This window comes from Armigeres subalbatus, chromosome 3 (genome assembly GCF_024139115.2).
Source record: "Armigeres subalbatus isolate Guangzhou_Male chromosome 3, GZ_Asu_2, whole genome shotgun sequence".
Lineage (NCBI taxonomy): Eukaryota > Metazoa > Arthropoda > Insecta > Diptera > Culicidae > Armigeres > Armigeres subalbatus.
Window position 1 is genome coordinate 314,723,023 of NC_085141.1, and position 16,482 is coordinate 314,739,504.

The following is a 16,482-nucleotide window of genomic DNA, read 5'->3' on the forward strand; positions in this document are numbered from 1 at the left end:
ATTCACTCGAGATGGGATTCACAAGATTTATTTACAAACAATTTTGTGTCTTAAACGATAAAAAAGCTTATATAATAAAATGTCTTAGTGCTATTTTAAAACTCTGCGATAAATAAATTTCAACACATTCGATTCCTTATTCCTGTCTGACGATGCGCCCAGTTTTTCCAAGGACAAATTGTACAACTCCCTTGTGTGATAATTCTCAGGTCCCCACGATTTGGTTGGTTTAAAGGCATTTCTTATCTTATTGACCAATCCGGATTGCTTCTGAGAAACGACAGCGAAGATGGCCCAAAGCGGCAACTGAATCACCGCAAGTATGTAGACACACCAGCCGACAACTAGAATTGAATTAAAAAATATTAGTTTAAATAGTAAGTGTGACTAAAATGTTAAACCTACGGTTGTATTCATCAGGAACGTCAACCGGTTTGTGATCAACAAGACAACCAATTAAAATAACTGCCACAACCAAAGGAGTCAGAAAACCCCAGCAAATCCTCCAAAATTTGCCTGTTTCGATGTTCAACATGAACTGAATATCTCGACATATTCGGTCCACTCCGTAGATCCACCCAAACGTAATCAGCTCAAACAAGGCGAACGTCAACGTGACGTACTTGGCACCATAATTATCAAACACATCCAACAGATCAAGTCCTCCGGGTGCCATGTAGATCGTGCTCAAACTGAATCCCACCACGCACACCACGCTTGCAACCTTCCAGTTCTCCAGCGTTGGACAGCGATCTCTGATAGCCGTTATGATGCTGGTGACCACGCCCAGGTTACTCCCGATGCCGACTATGAACAGCATCAGGAAGAATAGCACCGAAAACAGCTGCGGAAAATACTCAAACTTGGAGATGGCGTCCGGATAGGCCATGAAGGTCAAGCCCGGCCCCTGCCGGACCACGTCCTGAATGTTTTCCTTGTTGGTGACGTGCGCCAGGTTTCCGAGCACTCCGAACACGATGCATCCCACGATGATCGAGGTGAACGTATCCAACCAGGAGATGATCATGGCGTCCCTGTTGGTGGGGATTGTGGTTACTCTTGTTTGTTTTATTTTATACTATTCTGATTAAGCTTACCGATAGACATTGTTAGTGAAGTTGTTAAATGACGAGTACGCAATGATTCCACCAAAGCAGATAGACAGGGAGAAGAAACACTGCGTAACGGCTTCCATCCAAACGCGAGGTTCAAACAGCTGTTTCCAATCGGGAGTTAGGAAAAACTTTATTCCCTTACCAGCACCTTCCAGCGTGCACGAGTGAACGAATAGAATCAAAATGATAACATATGGAAAAATGGCTAGAAAATAAGCACACTTTCCGGTGCTTCGGATGCCTTTGATCAGGATGACGACCACCACTAGCCAGGAGGCTAGAAGACACAGCGTTAGGTCCATGTCCGGTATGCCAAGACCTTGTGCCAGTGGTGCTCGGTGCATGACGGTTTTCCTACAAATAGGAAATCAGATAAGCAGATGATTATTTTGACGAGTTTTGTAACAGACTCACGTGAAGAACAACTCTGCCGAAACGTTCATGTGCTGTGATCCATTGGAATTTTCTAGCTCCCGAGATATTGAATCGATACACCGACTCCACGAAGGATCACATCGACTCCACGGAAGCTCGCTGCTAAACGATGCAATCAAATAGTAGAGCGTGATTGCCAGTACCGGAGTATAGTAGGTCATCACCACGAACATCGCCAACGATTGACCTACGCCAACGCCTGAAAATGTATTTCAGCCGTAGTAGAAATACTTATTTTAGATATATCCTAACAAACCTCGCATAACCGGTGCCATGTCGTAGATCTTCACGCAACCTCGACTACAAAACTGCCCCATCACCATCTCCAGATAATAGATGGGTCGCCCAATCAGGAACAGTACTATCAGGTACGGGATCAGGAAGGCACCTCCTCCATTCTCCAGTGCCGTGTAGGGAAACTTCCAGATGTTCCCAAACCCCACCGAGTAGGCAATGCAGGACAGCATGAATTCCACCCCTTTGCCCCATTTTTCCCGATTCGGAACGTTCGGTATTGCCACCGTGATGGTAATGCCATTGGCTTGCTAGAAGAAACCCGTTGAAAAAACACGCAGCACTGTTAGAATGAGGTGGACTTTAAATCACACAGTTTGTAAAAGGGGTTGACAACATAGCGTGATTGTTTGGTGTGTTAGCGGGTGGCTTAGCTTATTATAAAGATGCGCAGCGCGAGTGAATGAACTTCTCTCCGTAGTGCCGCTCGACGCCGGTGCCGCCGAGAACGACAAAGGAATTAGTGTGCAGTTGATGATTACGGTCGTGAGTTATTTCTATTTGCGTTGATTAATTGGCGTCATTACTCGACACTATTAAATTAAATCTGTAATCGAAAATGAGAAAACGCGTTATTGTAGACCGTTTGGTCGAGCATTTTGGAAGTGCGTAGGAAATAAATTGTTGTCTACTCTTAATTTGTCACATAAATAGACCTAATATGAATTCACCTTCCCTCGCCAGAACAATTCAAATCAAGTTGTTGGGCAGTTTCGTTAAACAAAATAAAAATCTGTCGTCGTTAATTGGTGGAGGCGACTTCGGGTCAACTAGCCCAAAATAATTTTCGCTTGGAAATTCCGAATAGTTACCCGTTCAATTATTTAAGCTCGAGGAAAAGCAATATTGTAAGAAGTAAAAACTGTGAGCAAAAGAAAAAAATATTACTTTCTGTGAGTGAGTTAAAGATACGGTTTTGCTAAAAAGAAACTCAAATCTGATACATTCCTGCCGAGTTACAAGCGGATTCGCTTGCACACGGCAACTTGATCTTTAAGATCAAGTCGCAAGTCAAGTCGTTTTTTTAACACCACATCGTACATTATGCATTGCTTGGTTTTTCCAACGTTATTTCCCAATTTCCAAACAGAATTTTACAACGACCGGTATTTCCTGTTTCTTGTTGGCAAGGATTCAAAAACCCCCACTATAAACAATCGTCATTCAAACAAGATGCCGTATCACTTTCGGTATCAAAACGTCATTGTAAGCGAGCCATTTCTCGTCTCACTTTCGGCACCACAAAGCTACTGACGCTTGCTTCCCATCCGATGCGCTTGCAACTCGTTCGAGCCAAAAATATAACCATTCTGAAAAACCTCCCCGTTTACGTTGGTACCTAGACCTACTCGGTGATTACTACATTTGCGCTGAATATTAAATTATGTGGCGAACTTGATGTGATGGAAGTCGTAATTCTTCAATAGACAGCTGCCGGCTGCTGGATCCGTTCGTGGATCTTCCGCACCGCATCCGAAATATTAATTGAGTCGAAATAGTTGGCAAACACCCAACGAAGCCGGAAAAACAGTCGGTCATTAGGATATAAACTGAAACACGTTCGTACCAATGCACATAAATACATATCTATAGTGACTCATATGTACTCTGATGGTGAAAGATGAAAATTGGAAATGTACCCATCTATTGAGTGTATTTATTGCTGCCGCATTCCACGAATTACGTCAGTTGAATGTGAATAATTTGTAATTATAAAAATATGGTTTCAAACTTACAATTGGCGTAGCTTAGCGTTGTCACTAAGCACATACCTATAGTTGACACTCCGTGATTGAGCAAACTTAGTGAGATTTTTATCATGATTCAGGACTAGGATTTGAGAATCATTATCACTGAAAGTTTCTGTGACTCAATGGTTTCAAAGATCATTAGCGGACAAGCGCCCGCTTGCTTCACTCTGCATCTCCACAAAAATTATAGGAAATAATATTTCTCTCCCTCGATTTCATAAAGACGTAACTGTATTGATCGATTTCTCTTCTTCATTTTCTCTTTCATTACTAACGTAACTGAATTGAAATCTTTAACCGTGATTGTTGATTCTAGTGCAAAACGCAATCAAACTTTATCAACCTTATCAATTAAATCTACGTCAAGCTACTGAAATTTGCTGCATCAATGCGGTTACGCCTTTATGAAATCAAGGGAGAGAAATATTCTTTCCTATAATCTTTGTGGAGATGCAGAGTAAAGCACGCTTGCGTTCGTCCGCTAATGATCTTGTAATTTTCAAAATAGAATATGAAGAATTTTCTTGTGACAAACAACTACAAGCAACTAATACGTCAACAGTTGAGCTATTTCCGGCGTAATATGCGTACAGCTGCAATATTGTATTGATGTTTATTTACAAGAACCAACTTCTCTAAAATTTTCTATGTTCTCTAATATTTCGATGCAGTTTAAAAAAACAGTTATCCTTGAACTGTCTAAGACGAGTTTAGTACTTTCCTTTTAATTCTACTACGTTTTGTTATCTTTACAGATACGTATTTCGACCTCAAATGCTTGGCCGTCTCCAGTGTCTCGTACTTGACTCGACTTCCCTAACCTTGTTCAACATATGTAGTTTGAATGCGGTTGGGTCTGAACTTGACGACCGACTGGCAAATAGCTTACACAACCTCACTTGATCAGTACAGTTGCTGATGTGTATAGCCGCCAGACATTCTAAATACTCACCCTCCTCTAATGTGAAAGTGTACTTTACACATATGGAAGTTTTGGCTTGAGAAATGGATTGCGAGAGATTTGACTATGCGTCCAGTTTGGGAATCTCGAGCTCATTCAGCAGCCACTAGGTTGCGAAGGCCGACGGAGGTCCTTCTTAGCTTAGTTGGTTAAAGCACCAGTCTAGCGTACTGTAGGGTCATGGGTTCGAGTCCCTCCAAAGGGAAAGTGGTTACCTCCAATACATTTTTCAAATCAATATCTTCCACATAATGTACATATTCACATATGAGTTTTCACAACATTGTAAATAATTGTTTCTCATGTTTGAGAATGATTCCTGTGTGCCAGTGAAATTGCATTTGGTGTTAACTATGGAAAGGCAATAGACGAATCCAAGTAAAAATAAGAAGAAGACACACGACGGTGTTAACTTTGACAGATCCTACAGCACAGCATAGGAAGATCATTTTAAAATGCTTATAATAAATTCTAGACAAAATGTAATTAAAATCCGATGGAAGTATGATACGGAAAAAGTTCCGAACTGTATGATAGATAATTTTTTGGAAAATATTCAAAAAATTGAGATAAGCTTCCGAATATGTAATTCAGAACTTTTTCCGTATCGTACATCAATCAGATTTTAATTAAAATTTGTTTAGAATTTATAATAAGTATTTTAAAATTATCTCCCTATGCTATGCTGTAGGATCTGTCAAAGTTAACACCGTCGTGTGTCTTCTTCTTATTTTTACTGTCTATAGCTAATTGATCTGAAAGCATCAAAGTAAGCTTTATATGAACAACAACGGGGAGCCACCAAAATATCAATCAAAGCAATCGTGGTACTTCGCCAGCAGTCAAAGACATTTGGTCAACCAGCACGGACTGGAGTGACAGTTTTCCAGCTGACTTTCGCTTGCCTAGAAGCATAATAATCTCCACAATTTCCATCAACATCCGAGAAGGATTCTCATCAGAATCCAAGAAGAATTCTCATCGGAATCTCTAAAGAATTCCTTTCAGAATCATCGAAGTATTTCAACGAAGTATTTCAACTAGAATCCAGGAGTTCTGCATTATTTACATGCAGGTAATGTATAAGAACTAGGAATATACAAGAATTGTATAATATTGAGGCACAGTACCTTATATAATATTGCTTTGGAGAATTTGAAAGGAGTATCCACACGTGTATTGAGTGTAATTCGTCACGCAGTAAATATGTTTTAAATTATATCCTGTTCCACAATATGTTATGTATTTTTCAAAAAATGTATTTTGATCTAACCTGGATTCGAACCTGGACTTGTTTTGAGCATCCACATAGCTCACACATGCGCTAGATACCAAATCCAATTAAGGCTACAACAGAAAGCACGTGCTTGAGAAAAGAGAATATGGATGAGTGTAAATGCCTTAGGTGGTTGCACTACCTATCACACATTACTACCAAGATAACGATGTGGTAAAATCTATGAGAATTTTTGAAAATGTGCCGACTAAGATCGAACCCAGGGACATAGGGTAAATCACTACTTGGGCCTATGGACCCGATTCCCGGCTCACTGCACAGAAAACTAAGAATTTACACTTTTTGGAAGCCGTAGGTTTATGGTTGATAATTTTTAAAAAGTCTCCCATTTATTTCGCACAATACTCTATATTTTTCAACCATTTATTTCACTCCTAATTGGTCCAATTATAGAAAATAAAAATGTGCATTCCGAACAACCACTCTCCGTTGCTACACCACTGAGCCGGAGTGAATCTTTCCACTTTTACAAAACGGTATTTTCATATAAACACCTACCTGAAAATCGTCACAGTTCTCGATACAATCATTGCTGGAAGCTGTTAATCACCACACAATAATTCTAAACTCACGCACTTTAATCTTTTCTATTTGTTTGTTTCACTAGAACTAATATAAACATTTTAGAATACATTTAAAATGTATCCTTAAATCGATCAAAAATTCACCTCGTCATAAGAACTTCTAGCCGCAGCGTGCTGCCAAAAGGCCAGGAGTCTTTTTTAGTATGATAAAAACCCTTCATCGTTCATAAAAAAAACAATCTAATACGTTGACGTTATCATGTTATTTATAATTCTCTCGATTTCAAAAAGTGAAAAAAATATAGTTTTTAAGCGTTTGGATGTAAGGAAGTAATTTGGATGAGTGAATATATCTTTTTAACCAAATGAAAATTATTATGAATAATACCATCTGGCATCATGTCAGCGTTGAACGTGATTATTTTTGTTTACGTCGCATATACTACCGTCCCGAGAGAGAATGAGAGAAAGGTGTTGAGAGATTGAGTGAAATTTTGCTTAGGCTGGGAACCGGTTTGGAAGTGGGCCGGAAATGAAATCGCTATGACTGAAATTAGTGCTGGACCTCGTTAATTTAAATCAAATAAAAGCTTTTTCAAACGATGTTTACCAAGAAAAGCTATTTTTAAGCAGAAGTGAACCCCATTGCAGTATTGCACGGCACAAGAAATTTAGGAAAAGTTGCTTCTTGTCATAAATATCAATTAAATAATGCAGTCGCATGCATGTTAGGCCGGGAATGGGGTAAGAAACCCTATGGGTGAGAGGCAGACATGCTTACCATTCAACGACCGGCCCGTCAAGAGCAAATCTTTCTTGCTTTATCGTATACCTCTGGTACAATAATAATAATAAGAATTTGTTTCCAAATAGAACAAATATCTCACTCTCGATTTCTGTGTGCACTGGCGATAAGAAGCGCACCATGAGATGAATCTATCATAATCCGAAATAAAAATGATGGGACGACTCGGAGGCATATATTCTGCGATAAATTTCTTCGAAAGTATGTAGGGGGAAAGACGGCTTTGGCAGGTTTTGTTCTATTATTGGCAGGGGGTTTTTGTCGACCAAATTTTATGAAATTTGGCCACAATGTGCTTTGCAGAGCGTTAATGAATAAAGCTTCCAATGAATGATTAAATTTGTTATGATTAAGTTATTCAACTCTATGATTAAAGATTATGATTAATGATTAATTCATTTTCGAAAATGAATAATGATTATGATTAATGATTAAATTAATTTTTGACAATGATTAACGATTATAATTAATGAATAAAAAGTTTGAAGTATGATTAATGATTACTGATCGTGATTAAATGTTGAGACAATATGTGTATGATTAATGATTAACGATCGATATGATTAATGATTAATGGTTATGAATAATCAAATTAAATGATTTGCTTAGTGATCAATAATCAAGTAACCGTTCGACCAAATTATGTTTTTTTACCTTTAAAATTGTATGATTATGATTAAAGATTAATGAATAAAAGCGATGCATGCAATGATTAAAATTAATGATTAATGAATAAACTCAAAATAATCATGAATATGATTAGTGATTAATGATTAAATGCAAAAATCTATGATTAACGATTAGTGATTAATGATTGAATCGTATTTTTGTATGATTATGATTAATGAATAATGATTAAATAACCCATTATTCATTAATCATGATTAAATCTATGATTAATCACTAATGCTCTGGTGCTTTGATATGCAAAGAATGTTTAGGCCAAATTTGAGCATAGTCAGACATAAAAAAACCCCCTGCCAATAATAGAACAAAACCTGCCAAAGCCGTCATTCCCCCTACTCCAATCGCCAGAAGTTTTAAAGTATTTAAACTTGTTTCATACAGCAACGCGAAAAAGCCTCATCTCTAAAGGTAGATAAAAAAGAACTGGCGTTTACTATCGATGGCGATACTATCGATGGCAGAATATTTATTCGTCTTAAAAAATATTGGATTCAAATTGTGTACAAATCAATGAAAATTCCGCGGAAAAAAAATAAAATTTCGTTTCGTTTTGTGAAATATTGAATCGAATGGGTGCCTGATATCGTATCGTTGCGGAACAGCGGAAGTAAATTATATTTAGTTTCGACCCAACATGGACGTTTCAAATTTCGTTTCGTTTCCCAAAAACGATACAAATTAAGCCCAAATTGTCCGTTTTTCTGATGTGAGAATGATATTATCTTGGTACCTTTACATCCTAGTGGTCCCCAGCATGCCAACTATCAAGGGCCGCATTGCAATTTTGAACTGTTAAAGCGGGTTGCAATATATTTTCAATATTTGCTTGTCATTTCAAAAAGAATGTTAAAGTCATATGTAGTACATATGTTTGAATTTAAATAATATTTCAACAAAATATTTTATTCCTGTGGTTTGTTTTCACATAACACCTTGCAATGGCATTTAATTCTGCAGGTTTTATCGCCGTAGCTGACTATGAGTCAATATAACAGTTTCTGCTTTTTCAGACTTGACAAAAAAACCTTCTTTTCACCGTCTTTTCGGTTCAGTTGGCAGAAAGTTTTTATTTATCATCAGACTAAGGCCGGGGTGGCCTGTGTTGCACATAAAAGACTTCTCCATTCAGCTCGGTTCATGGCTGCACTTCGCCAACCACGCAGTCTGCGGAGGGTCCGCAAGTCGTCCTCCACCTGATCGATCCACCTTGCCCGCTGTGCACCTCTCCTTCTTGTTCCCGTCGGATCGTTGTCGAGAACCATTTTCACCGGATTACTGTCCGACATTCTGGCTACGTGCCCGGCCCTTCCGCAGTCTTCCGATTTTTCGGTGTGAACGATGGATGGTTCTCCCAACAGCTGATGCAACTCGTGGTTCATTCGCCTCCTCCACGTACCGTCCGCCATCTGCAAACCCAATTACAGATGGTACGCAACACTTTCCTTTCGAAAACTCCCAGTGCGCGTTGGTCCTCCACGAGCATCGTCCAGGTCTCGTGTCCGTAGAGAACTACCGGTCTTATAAGCGTTTTGTAGATAGTCAGTTTGGTACGGCGGCGAACTCTATTCGATCGGAGCGTCTTGCGGAGTCCAAAGTACGTACGATTTCCAGCCACTATGCGTCTCCGAATTTCTCTGCTGGTATCGTTATCGGCGGTCACCAGTGAGCCCAAATACACGAATTCTTCAACCACCTCGATTTCGTCACCACCGATAGAAACTCGTGGTGGGTGGCTCACATTGACCTCTCTTGAGCCTCTTCCTATCATGTACTTCGTCTTCGACGTGTTGATGACTAGTCCAATCCGTTTAGCTTCGCTTTTCAGTCTGATGTAGGCTTCCTCCATCCTCTCAAAGTTACGTGCCATGATATCAATATCGTCGGCGAAACCAAATAACTGGACGGACTTCGTGAAAATCAGAAAGTATTTTTCCTTATTACCATATGAGATGCATTTATTTCTATTACCATATGATATGCATTTATTATCTAGGGATTATCACTATAAGTTGTCGCACAAATAACGACAGCATGTTTCAAAAATGTTTTGAAGCCAGGTGAACATGCAGCCATGTTGAATAGAAATCGAGTAAATCTGCATTATGAATCTTGGTTTCATATTTTCCTATCAATTGAATTTTCTGAAACCTTTTCTTCATCAATATCGGATCTTGAAGAAATCTTGATTTCGTACAATATTTTCTGAAGCTTAACTAACTTGTTTTTTGGAATGAACGCATCATTATTACGAAGCAGTGTAAGGCAACATTATTCTTACATGAAGCTCAACATTAAGCTCGTATAAATCTGCGTAAAAACAGACATTTGCTATTTATATAGCCCGTGATAATAACAGGCCTACATTATATTTATGGGTATACCCGTTTAGGCATAACATCATTGGGCATAATTGACGTTAGGCATAAAATGACCCAAAGAACAGCATATGATGGTTCAAATACCAAAAGAAATAAACCGAAAAATGCGTCTATTTTATCGTATCTAGTGTTAACCTTCTCGTTACTGATCTGGTACTTTGGGGCTACATGTCATAATGTCTCACTGTAGAACACTTTTGTTTTGTTATTACCGATTTGCACATCTATTTTTAGCGCACAAGTTTTCATTCATTCTGCTTCCGAATAAGATCGAATGCCGAAGCCTTTAGATAGGTTTGATTTTCAAAACTCTTTTATTTTTTAATCTCAAAATTTCGATCTAGTTATTAAAAAAAGCTTAATAGTTTGTGAATGCTATAGTTAGTGTAAGAAGGGATTTGGCTCTCAATTATTACAGCTGCAAAAGTTAATTGTGCTCAGGTAACGTAATTTTCCAAACAAACCAGTATATCCCTCATGATTTCCAGTGATGATTTTGTTGTGTACTGTTCGAGTGTCTTTCACACAATTTGGTACGTTATAATGATCGGCACGACTTCAAACTTCACTCAAACACCTACGTTCAGTCCATTGATAATGCTTTTGTTTCCTTTGCTGGCGCTGCAAAAATCTTCCTTTTTCAACCCGTTCTCCATCGCTGCTACGCGTTGGTAGTTCATATTTTAACTATCAAAATACTTGTGTGCACACGCTTAAATCATTCAGTAAAATTGAACCCACGTCGCAAAAAAAAATCACCGAAGGTGCCCTTTCCAATCCCCTCCCAGCACTTTCCCTTTCTGAACTAAGGGATTTCGAATTTTCCACACCGATCGATTGTAATGCCCGAATGTAACTGGTCCCGTCCACGGAAAATCTGGCTTGGATATTGGTCTAAGCAGGAAATTGAGTTTGAGTTTCCGTCACGTGTCCCTGTCTTGTTTGGCAGGAATTGGGGGTGGAAAAACCGATGCGCAAGCGCATACGCGCCTGATTACCGGCATGTCGCGTCGCGGCGCCCCTTGTTTTTGTTCATCTCCTTTGGAAGACGATTGCTGTCGTCGCAATCGCTGGCTGCAGCGTAGCGCAGCGCATGTTCGATCGGTGCGCTTGGGGCTCTCAACGATGGGAGTGCAGTTTTTCCGAGTGCGACCCACTTCATCGTTGCAAGTGAGTGACCGCGTGTTGTGAATAAATTAAACCAATAAAGATGACGGTGTTTACATTTTTTTTGTTTGAAATTGTGCTCGGCAGATACAGACTGTGAGTACTAGCCTACAAAAAACGAGACGGCGCCGGCTTTCACTAATTACATTGTAATTAATGCATTGTATATTGTTGACATGATGTTGTTTTGGCGGGGCGCATCAATGATTTTTTTTTGGTAACAGAAGAAAGCATGAATTAGGAGATAAGATGATGTCTCGTTGGAAGAATCATATTTAGATATTTTCAGAAATTAATCTAGATTGAGACCAATATAACTTAGTTAATCCTTACGAAATGCTGTTTGTGTAAAAAGATGGAATAAGACCGAGTACAAAAATTCAATAATTTTATGCTAGCAATACTACGTACCATGCGCTTCCACCGCTTATCCGGGTACTGAGTAAAAGTGAACAAACGGCTAACGCTGTTATTATTAGGAATGAATCCCTTCGGTTATATGTTCTTTGACAAATCCATATTGCATATGCACTCTGTAAATATTTCTTAGAATTCATAGAAGCTCATTCAATCATTGAGCTAAATGCATTGACCGATGCAATGTTTCCGTTAGTGCAGTGGAAACATCGGTTGTGACTGGTGGTTTCTCCCATTGAAATTGAACTTCATTTCGAGAGAGAGGATCGTTGTGACCAAAACTCGTGTGCTATCTATTTCGAATAAATGTAAAGTGAACAGCTTTTGCAACCTGTGGAAAACTGCATAAGTGCCAGGTATTTGTGCGAAAAGTCATTATGATAATTGAAGAGAGCAATGCAATGCTCCCCTTTTGTGAGGGAGTCACAAAGATACAGTGCACGAGAAATAACGTTGGCGAGTCACAGGTTAGTGGTTGATGCAACAGGTGGTTGCACTTGCTAGTAAAGAGTTGTCATCTGAGTAAATAATTGAAAACTCAGCGGGAATCAATTACACGTGTTTCCGGGTGTTTCCGGTGCATTTGGATATTTAGAAACCTCATTAGGGGAAAACATTATGAATCTTTTCACAGAAGTGTCTCAAACAATGATGAAATTTTGTCTGACTTTTCGTGATCTGTGGAAAATACGTGAATATGTACATTTCTTATTGTGGTACTTTCTCAGTCTATTTACAGTTATTTCTCATTAGATAAACCCCGATCGTTTTTTTTTTTTTTTGAAACATCTACTAGCGTCGGTTTATCCTACGAGAAGCGCAATAGCCTATTCAGATTACGCCATTTATGTTATGATAAAGAGGAACTTGATGCCAATGCTGATACATTCGATTTTTTGTCATCGCCTTAACACGTAATAAAGCTCGTTCTAACGTAAATTGACCTTAGTATGCAAATAAAAACAATCGACTATCTTTATCTCATTCAAGCAATTGCACTATATTCGAAGAAAATTTAATAAAAAATAAAAATTATTCAATTGTGTGATTACAAATATTATTCTTCCAATTATTTCCACTTGTCGATAAAAAGAACACTGAAAATGATTTCAATTAGGAAACGAAACTCGTAATTGTTGGTTCACAAAAGTTTATATCAGCAGATGGCAGATTTTTATACAGTTCTACTTTAAAACCTTGCCAAATCTGTATAAAATTTTGGAATATACAGTTTCAAAATATCGTACAATTATGTATTATTTTATTGCTGTATCTGTATAAAAGCTCACATATTTTTTATCGAAAGCTTGTAGGATTGTATATGAGATTTGTTTTCTGGGGGTGTAAGTAAACAAAAGAAAAATATTTGTTATCTTATAGTGTTGTACCATATTTTTCTGTTATTATACTTTTTAGTGCTTTTTAATTGTTTTGACATTCATTTTGATGCAAAAATAGTTCGATATATCAAACGGTAATTGAATGATTGTCAACACTGCATTGGTGCCAAAAGAACGTAAAATATAGTAAGGGGTCGTACACATATTACGTAAGCATTTTTTCTGGGGTTTTCGACTCCCCCTCCCCCCATGTAAGATTTTTTTTAATACAAATATTTTTTAATTTATATGGTGCGTAAGAAAATGACGGACCCCTCCTCCCCCCATAAGTGCTTACGTAATTTGTGTACGGCCCCTAAGAAGAACTCTCATTTAAATCCATTGGTGCAGCAAATCCGTAATACCTTTGTTTCTAATAACGAATTCTGTCTCGTCTTATCCCGTTTTGTTTTGTCTAATCTTACTTCGCTTGGTTCTCATTTTGTTCTGTAGGGTGGAATACGAATTCTTGATCTTGGTTCTTACTCAAATCGACCGTGTTATTAGAAAGGGAACCTTAAAGGATAGTAAAAATAATGTGCCTAAACCACGGTCACGGTGCCCCGGTAGGCCGTTATTATAAAATAAAAATGTCCATCAAAACCAAGTACAGGGCTCAATTCCTGTGGTAATTCTGCACCTCTGGACCAATTTTTAAAAAAATCCCTAGGAGGAATCTCGAGAAATCTTGATTTGAAGTTTTTAATTAAGAAATTTCAAAAGAATCTATATTTAAATTCAATAATATCCCCAAAATACCTTCAAAGCCGTCTAAAAAGTGGTCCAAGTTGTTTTAAACCAGTTTGCATTTGTTGCTTTTATTACAATTATAAATTTTTACAACTGATTAAGCTTACCAAACTGACTTAGGTATGTTTTTTGTATGGGTTGAAGCCGTCTATCTTCAAGAATGCTACCTGCAGATTCTTTGTTGAATGCCATTCAGATTAAAATTTGTATTTTTTATTGTATTCACAAATGTATTCGAGCATCAGAAGTAAAGATTGGAATATGGAAAAAATTGATAATAAAACCAACAGCTTAAAGATTTATTTAAAGTAGTGTAGTTGTTTAGCATTATATAACAGGATAGATCTTCGTCAGATGCTGTAACAATTGAATTGACGGAGCTTTATCATATTCTGAGATTTTCCCGCAAAATGATCATCGGACGGGTAATGACTCCAAAGATGGCGGTAAGGAAAAGCTACGATTTTCAAGAGTGAGCTCAACATCTAGAATGAGATCTCGAGAACCAAGGAAAACATCAGGAAAAATGTACAAGAGAAAGAAAAAAAATACAAGCTTTGTGCATATTCTTTTGGGTTTTCGGTTACGACGAAGAAATATTCAATTTTTGAACTTTTAAAAACACTTTAATAAAGAAACAAAATGAACCTTTGCTTATCTCCGGCACTACACATCTAGTTACGTCATTACTCTGCTTAAACATTAACAATCTAATTAATATTTCAATAAGCAGGTTCTGAATGATTTCAAAAAAGTGCACATAAGATACAGCTCTTTGAAACTCTACCATGGTTTTGAGGAAGCAATTGATGACTTTGCTAGCAGCTGGAAAAAGCCGCAGCTTCCATTCACGTTAAAGTACCATATCTTGAATAATCATGTTTCAGAGTTCTGTAAAGGTATCGGAATAGATTTTGGCTTACACATCAAACATGCTTTTTCTAGTCCGTTGATTATAACTTTGACGAGATTTGACAGCAAAGATCGGTTAATAAGTGCTGTGATCGAGTATAACAGCTTTTAACTACTATTATTCTACACGAACTCTGGTCTTACTTCTCTCCATTATGAACATAAACACTAAATTAAGATTAATTTTTACCTTTCATTCTATTAAACATTGAAAGCAACCATATACTAAACTTGAGCAAGTTAGCCATACAAAAACATATTTAAGTCAGTTTGGTAAGATAAGTCAGTTGTAAATATTTATAGTTCTAATAACGGCAACACGTGCTTAGGGCCATCTTTGGCGTTGTGCAAGAGAATGGTGTGTGACGGCGAAGGATGAAACAAGAGCTCGCCCAGCTCTACGGCGAACCCAGTACCCAGAAGGTAGCTAAAGCTGGAAGGGTACGATGGGCAGGGCATATTTCAAGAATGCCAGACAGCAACCCTGCAAAGCTGGTGGTTATTTCCGACCGGCAGATTTAAGAAGAATTGAAGGACATCTATCTAGGTGGATTAATCAGGGTTTTAGGTGATATTTTTGGATTCTTTTGAAATGTCTTGACTAAAAACTCCAAATCAAGATTTCTCGAAATTCCTCCAAGGGATTTTTTTAAAAATTGGTCCAGAGGTGCAGAATTACCACAGGAATCGAGCCCTGTACTTGGTTTTGATGGACATTTTTATTTTATAATAACGGTCTACCGGGGCACCGTGACGGTCGAACCTAATGACACGGTCGATTTGAGTAAGAACCAAAATCAAGAATTCGTATTCCACCCTACGGAACAAAATGAGAACCAAGCGAAGTAAGATTAGACAAGACAAAACGGGATAAGACGAGACAGAACGCCCGACTAGAAGGTCATATCAAAATTATATCACCATATTGTGAGGGTGAGATTTAATAGGAATTGGGCAACCCACTCTGAGCATGCATTGATGATAGACATGTAAATATCATCCGAACAACGGTTCAGTTGCCAAATGCCAACATTGACAAGTGTATAGCAGGCCATGACTTTGCCTCTTTCCTTGTCGGGCACGCCCGGAGTTGCACGCTCGAGAAGACAGCACACAAGCGATCAAATCAACGGATAGCTCGTTCGGCGGAATTAGGCCACACATTTGGCGATCCTGCCAGATTGTTCCTGGTTGGAAATTATTGTTCTGTAAGTATCCTGTGGGCGTGATCGGGACATTTTTTTTCTTCGGTTTCGACTTGTGATGTCGAAGGGAAGATCGCCGGAATAAATTATTTGTTTTCTCATCGATTTCGACTTGTAATGTCGAAGACGCTTTGGAAGGGCGTCGGATTGAATAATTTTCTCATCGGTTTCGACTTGTATTTAGTGTCGAAGGCGCTCTGGAAGAGCGTTGGATTGAATGATTTGCTCAACGGTTTCGCCTTGAGGTGGCGAATACGCTCTGGAAGAGCGTCGGATTGAATGATTTGCTCATCGGTTTCGACTTGTAGTGTCGAAGGCGCTCTGGAAGAGTGTCGAAGGCGCTCTGGAAGAGCGTCGGATTGAATGATTTGCTCATCGGTTTCGACTTGTAGTGTCGAAGGCGCT

The 16,482-nt window shown here is 38.4% G+C and overlaps 2 protein-coding genes across 4 annotated transcripts in view; one reads left to right on the plus strand and one right to left on the minus strand.

The window, feature by feature from the left end:
• Positions 1 to 12: 12 nt before the first annotated feature.
• Positions 13 to 11,108, minus strand: LOC134220873 (sodium-dependent nutrient amino acid transporter 1-like). 2 transcript variants are annotated; one of them, XM_062700036.1, is made up of 6 exons: positions 10,829 to 11,108; positions 1,807 to 2,095; positions 1,530 to 1,749; positions 1,098 to 1,469; positions 406 to 1,034; positions 13 to 344 (listed from the first exon to the last, which is right to left on the minus strand). In XM_062700036.1, the coding sequence occupies exons 1-6, from the start codon at positions 10,925 to 10,927 to the stop codon at positions 91 to 93; spliced, it is 1,863 nt and encodes a 620-aa protein (XP_062556020.1). In that variant the 5' UTR covers positions 10,928 to 11,108; the 3' UTR covers positions 13 to 90. The 2 variants fall into 2 exon arrangements, with proteins under 2 accessions (XP_062556020.1, XP_062556021.1); XM_062700037.1 differs by having other exon boundaries at positions 10,712 to 11,108.
• Positions 11,109 to 12,037: 929 nt separating this feature from the next.
• Positions 12,038 to 16,482, plus strand: part of LOC134225343 (sodium-dependent nutrient amino acid transporter 1-like) — a 56,906-nt gene continuing 52,461 nt past the window's right edge. For both annotated transcript variants that reach the window (XM_062705332.1, XM_062705333.1), the window contains exon 1: positions 12,038 to 12,298. In XM_062705332.1, coding sequence (XP_062561316.1) covers positions 12,209 to 12,298 — 90 coding nt within the window. In that variant the 5' untranslated portion in view covers positions 12,038 to 12,208. The remainder of the gene's footprint in view (positions 12,299 to 16,482) is intronic.